Genomic DNA, 5,547 nt, shown 5'->3' on the forward strand with positions numbered 1-5,547 from the left:
CTTGACAAACCCGCAGCAGCGGCCGCTCGATGCTGCGGGCACTCACATTACATGAGTGCCGCGTCGACTACGGATGAGCGTCGCTTGCGCGCCAAACAACGCTCAGAGGACAAACGAGAGAAGGAATGCATCACTGTGAAATTTAAAGGCTGTTAAGTGCCAACAAATATCATGACAATATGCAAGGAAAAGTCTGCCAGCATATACAAAATCAAGCAATACGCAACATAACTTAAGGTTCTTCACGTTATAATGCATTTAGCCTACTTGATGAGCACAAAAGTTTCCCTGTTAAAAATTTATTTTTGTACAACTTAGCTATTATGTTTTGTAAATTATTTAATTCTCAGCTTTGCATTGAATACATTGATTGTAGCTCCCTCAAGAATCCATCAGGTTCGCTTCTAATTATAATTTCTTTTTACCACTCACTAACTACGGTAAAAAAATCTAAATTCCCTGCTATTCAACATTGAGTTTACCTGTACAACATGAAAGTGAGCCCACATTTTCACATTTCGAAGTATCATTAAAGTCTTTTTATGAACTTCTGATAGCTGATATTAATTAATGTATTTTATTTTCATGTCATTTCACCACGTTGTTTTATCTGCTTTTTCTTTTTGTTTTTTCCTGATTTGTTTTCGTTTTTACTTTTATCGCGTATGTTTTATCTTGTGTATTGTACTCGATTTTGCATTGTATTACTTTGTATTTCCCATTCTGTTTTATTGTGTTTCATCTCGCATTTCACCTGTTTCTGCGTGTTCACCGTCTGCTAACCTTCTGCCAATTTTTTGGTTCAATTTTATTGTAATTACTAAATGAGGGTTTTGTTATCAGTATTCAAAATCTGGGACCTTCATTCGTGTACAAGTATCTCGTAACTGATGCATATGTAACAAATAAACTGAACTGAAACTTTTCAGATCGGCCTTTCTTCATTCTCTTGTTTGCGGCATACATTTTTGTCATGATCATTTAATTTACCATGAACGAAATTGAGAAGTGTTATCGAAATAGTTTACCTGGACATCACTTCTGATACTAATCGCTCAATAATTTTGTCGACAGCTGGTGCTGTATAATGTGTCTTAAAACGACTCATACCAGCAAGATATTCCCATGAAATATTTTGCAAGTGCTGTTACACGTAGCTGTCAGCATAATGCCACCAGCAGTCTATCGGTTTTGTAAATTAGATTGCCCAGGCGCATATTCTAGTGATTGTACTTTCAGAAGTTGGGTTCTGCTCAATAACGAAGCCATTTTCAGTTGCACTGCCAGAGCGCGGAAAGAAATACCTCATCTTAATCCATTCATTGACATGATCAGGACAGCCGAGCTGATCTTGTCGTATAAAGGACATTACGGTAAGCAGGAATGCGAGAGATCGCTACAAAGATATTGCCGATCTCTACTCTTTTAAATATAAAAGGTGCCTATCGGCTTCCATGATGATATTTTCAACAGAGATGAAGTTAACTCCAAGGCTGGTAGGCGACAAGGCGTTTCCCACTACTTCGGATGACTCTTCCTTATCCTCTGGAGACACCTTGAAACAAGGGAGGCCAAATTCCAAAGCAAATCTGTTTATTAAAAGCAAAAAGGCTAGCTCCTTCCTTCCATTCACATACACATTCGTGATATGGGGCGGAATCATTGTTTCAGAACTGACGACACCACGTAGAAGCAGTGGAACAAGCTGGCGTATAGCCGTCATCCAACGCCACGACCTAACCGCAACGCAAGACGACGAACTAGCGACCTCGGTGTTCTTATCGACGACCGCAACGTCACCGCTCTCGGCGACTCTGGAGCCAACTTTTCCGTCGTCAGTGGGCCGTTTACTGTGAAGTTTAAGACAGTTAACACCGCCATGGAAGGCCGAACCGCTGGAGGACATCGAATAACGCTGTCTGATGTCTGCACAACAAGAGCCACCATCTATAATCGGACTTATCCTGCGAGCTTCGTAATCTTTCAACAATCTTCCAGAGATGTCATACTTGACGTGGACTTCGTAAACTATCACAGCGCCGTCATCGACTTCAGAACCAAGTCGATAACTCTATCATCGGACAAAGCGGCACCACTGCAGCTGGATACGAACCAATGTTACCATGCCTTTAACGTGCTTGAGGATCAAGTGAACTGCCACGATTCCGCCTCGCTCCAGCGTCATAATACCAGTCGGCACCGAAAAATCTAAAGACATCGAAGGCGTCAATTGCATGAAGGACAGGGAAGCGTGATACTAACGAACTTAAGCCAAGAATACCGACATCGGAGTAGCGGCACGACGATTGCGTACATCGAAGAAATCATGGCCGTCAGCGGTGCGTTAGCCTTTTGAGATTCTGACAAAGCCACGTAGAAGCACTGAGGACGCCACGTAAAAGACGACCCCATTACCTCAGCCGTCCTTCGACGTCGACCCAAGTCTTCCCGCCCGCCAATAGCGACAGCTCCAATGCCTTCTGCCGTATTGGACTGTTCCTCGTCGTCAGCAAGGGTTCGACAAATGCCCCTTTCTAAGCACCGTATCATAACGAAACAAAATGCTCGACCACTCCGTCAGACTCCCTACCGCGTTTTAACGTAAGATCAAAATGCTATTCGCCTCGAGATCTTTCAGTGGCGCCCTCTCGCGTGCGAAGTCATAGAGGGGACTCGGGTGCCGTTCTTCGCGCGCGCGTTCGCTACGTGAAGGCTGCTCGAGACATTCTTGGACTCTCTTTTCCTGTTTGAGTTCTTTCGACCAGAGTGCTCATCACGGACATTTCATTTGGATCACTGTCGTCGCTTTCGGGACCTGAGTCCTGCGACAGTGTCTTCTGTCACCGGCGGGTCTCTGACGCAGCCGTCATCACGGCTACCATGGCAGAGGAGTCTCCACCATCTTCGGCGACGCCTGTCGAACGCGCACGGCGCTCCCTTGTTCGCACATCGTCGCACAGGCGTTCGGAGAGCGTCGCGTCTACCCGTATGCTGTGGAACCTTATCGCCAACGCCAACACGGTGCGGTTGAGACATGAACAAGCGCAGCGACTCTGCAAGGTCGTCGGCGAGCAACCTACAGCGCTTCACCTACCGGCGCCTGCTGCCGCCGCCGATGCAATCGCAAGGGGCCTGGCGACCTCGGGAGACTCCTGCCCATGGTGTAAGATATATACTCTTTAGGTGGGGACACTCCTCGGCTTGCATGCAGAGCGCGTTCGACCAGATAAAGTAACAACGGCGCGCGTTTGTTGGTCCGGTGACAGCAGCGGATACCTATCGGCGGGAAGACGCAAATTAATGGGAAAAATGCTTTCTGCACCGTTGCTATAGCAACCAACGTGGTCGGCGGCAACGCCGCCGTCCGCCGCATGTCTCGTTTTTCGCGAGCGAAAAACGCGGTATGCGTTTCCAACTTGCTGGCGTGGCATGGCCGCGTTCGCTGACTAGGAAATTCAGATTTCCTGTGAAGCGCCAGTTGCTACGGGAACGCGTTTTTGTGTTGAAGTTGCGTCATCCCGCCGATAGGTATCCGCTGCCGTCAGCGGACCGACGGCTGCTCAGCGTTGTTACTTTATCTGGTCGATGGCGTCTCGCGAGTGTCCTCACCTAAAGAGTATATATCTTACACCGTGCTCCTGCCCAAACGTCAGCACCGCTGTCTCTTCGGATACCTCGGCCGCACTTCAAACAGCCCTTCCCGGCGTTCCAAACACAGTCGGTAGGCCCATGACTTCTTCCGCGCTCGTCTCCGACTCGCGGAACGTACCACTGCCGGTAGACACGGAACCTGAGCTTGTTGACATGGACACTACGTATACGCGCAAGCGTTCGCGTGCTAGCGAGTCGGGCAGCGACGACGAGGGTGCCTCGCGCAAGATGCAAGCAGTAGCAACCGAACGTGTCACGGTTATGTCGCCTACCGCGCCGCCAAGTGATACGGTTGCCGAGGAGCACCCCGACACCCACGACGCCGAGTTTCAGACCGTTTTCTCAAAATCGCAGAAGCGTCGCCAGCGCGCCTCGACGGCTCCGCGACCAGTTGGAAACATCGGCCCTCCTCCTGGCACCGCACCTGCGGCCACTCCTGCCGCGCAGCCGTCTACTCCCCGCGTTGTCCCTGAGCCTGCCAAACCGCCCACTGCGACTCAGGCCGCTTCTTCAGGAGTGCTTGCAGCTGCAGACACCATGCTGCGCTCTGCCTTGTCGCCGCTGGATTCCGGCACAGTTCTTTTCCGACCGGCCAACGCCGGTGCTTCCTTTCACCGCACCTCCCGCCTTGCCATTGCGCAAGCTCTCTCTGCGCTGCCCGGCGTCAAGGAGGTGCGAGTAAACACGAAAAAGAACATCGTGGCAGCCGACGCATCTACGGCAGAATGGATGGATCGCCTACTGGCCACGTCGGAGCTCACGGGAATACCCGTGACTGCCCGCCCTCCTGCTGACCGCTCACAAAGCAGCGGTGTGGTGCAGGGCATCGACGGCGACTACACTGACAAGGCCCTGCTGGCTGCAGTGACGTCCGAGGTGCCGGTGATTGCAGCCAGGCGACAAGGGACATCACTGATCCTGCGGTTCGCTTCCCCCGTCCCTCCCGCCCGTGTCCACCTTTTTCGCATGGCCTTCGAAGTGAGGCCATCCCGGCCTCGCCCACTTCAGTGCCTGCGGTGCGGACACTATGGACACATCACTGCAGCTTGCCGGAGACTAGAGCGGTGCCTGCGATGCGGTGACCACCATGGGAAGGACGCCAGCTGCACCAGCAAGGTTAAGTGCCTGCGCTGCGGTAGGCCAAATTTAGCTGACTCCGCGGAATGCCAGCTGTGGCAAAGAGAGCGGCGCCTGGCCACCATCAAGGCGTCATCTCCCACGTACCTGCCTCATCGCGAGGCTCAAGCAGCCTTGCGGTCAAGCTCTAGTGGGACGAGTGGTCCTCAACTAAACCAGACCACAGGCAGGAGCTACGCTGCAGCGGTGGGAGCTCTATCGAAGGATCCGCGCCCAACAGGCGCACAACAGTGGGAGCCGCCTGCTGGTCCCAAGAAGCAGGGCTCAGCCAAGTCTCGCCCACCCACGAAGGCAACCTCGCAGCCTCATGCTGATAAGGAGAACGCAAACCTGAGGCTCCTCTTAAGGGCGGTTGCGGACCTGCTGCCTCCTGAGAACCAGCTGCGCTCCATCTGCCTTCAGGCAGGCGGCGTGCACCCTCCTAAAAGCCACCATGGCTGACAATCATCTGCAACCAGCAGGGAACCACCGCCGCCGCCGCCGCCCGTGTGTGCTTCAGTGGAACGCTAACTCGTTGCGGTGGCGGCATGCATACCTCTCCTTGCACCTCTCGGGGAGCGAGTATGACGTGCTTGCTTTGCAGGAGGTGTACGTAGCAACGGCCGACCTGCGACTCCCCGGATACATCGGCTACCATAGCGCCACGTCATGTATCCTCGACTCGTGCCAAGCCGCGCCGTGCATGGTGAGTGCACATCCCCAGGGTCGACCACGATGTGCGGTGTACGTGCGACGTGAACTACCACACGCGAACATTAA

At 52.2% G+C, this 5,547-nt stretch overlaps 1 protein-coding gene across 1 annotated transcript; it reads left to right on the top strand.

Annotated features, from left to right (window-relative positions):
• Window positions 1-3,729: 3,729 nt before the first annotated feature.
• Window positions 3,730-5,229, top strand: LOC125758366 (uncharacterized). Its single transcript, XM_049415451.1, has one exon. It carries the CDS (start codon window positions 3,730-3,732, stop codon window positions 5,227-5,229), a length of 1,500 nt encoding a protein of 499 aa, XP_049271408.1.
• The last annotated feature ends 318 nt before the right edge of the window (window positions 5,230-5,547 follow it).

The sequence above is a fragment of the Rhipicephalus sanguineus genome, chromosome 4 (assembly GCF_013339695.2).
Source record: "Rhipicephalus sanguineus isolate Rsan-2018 chromosome 4, BIME_Rsan_1.4, whole genome shotgun sequence".
NCBI lineage: Eukaryota > Metazoa > Arthropoda > Arachnida > Ixodida > Ixodidae > Rhipicephalus > Rhipicephalus sanguineus.

Excerpts from the sequence above, each read along its gene's own strand:
- LOC125758366 (XM_049415451.1), top strand. The coding sequence starts at position 3,730 with ATGACTTCTTCCGCGCTCGTCTCCGACTCGCGGAACGTACCACTGCCG.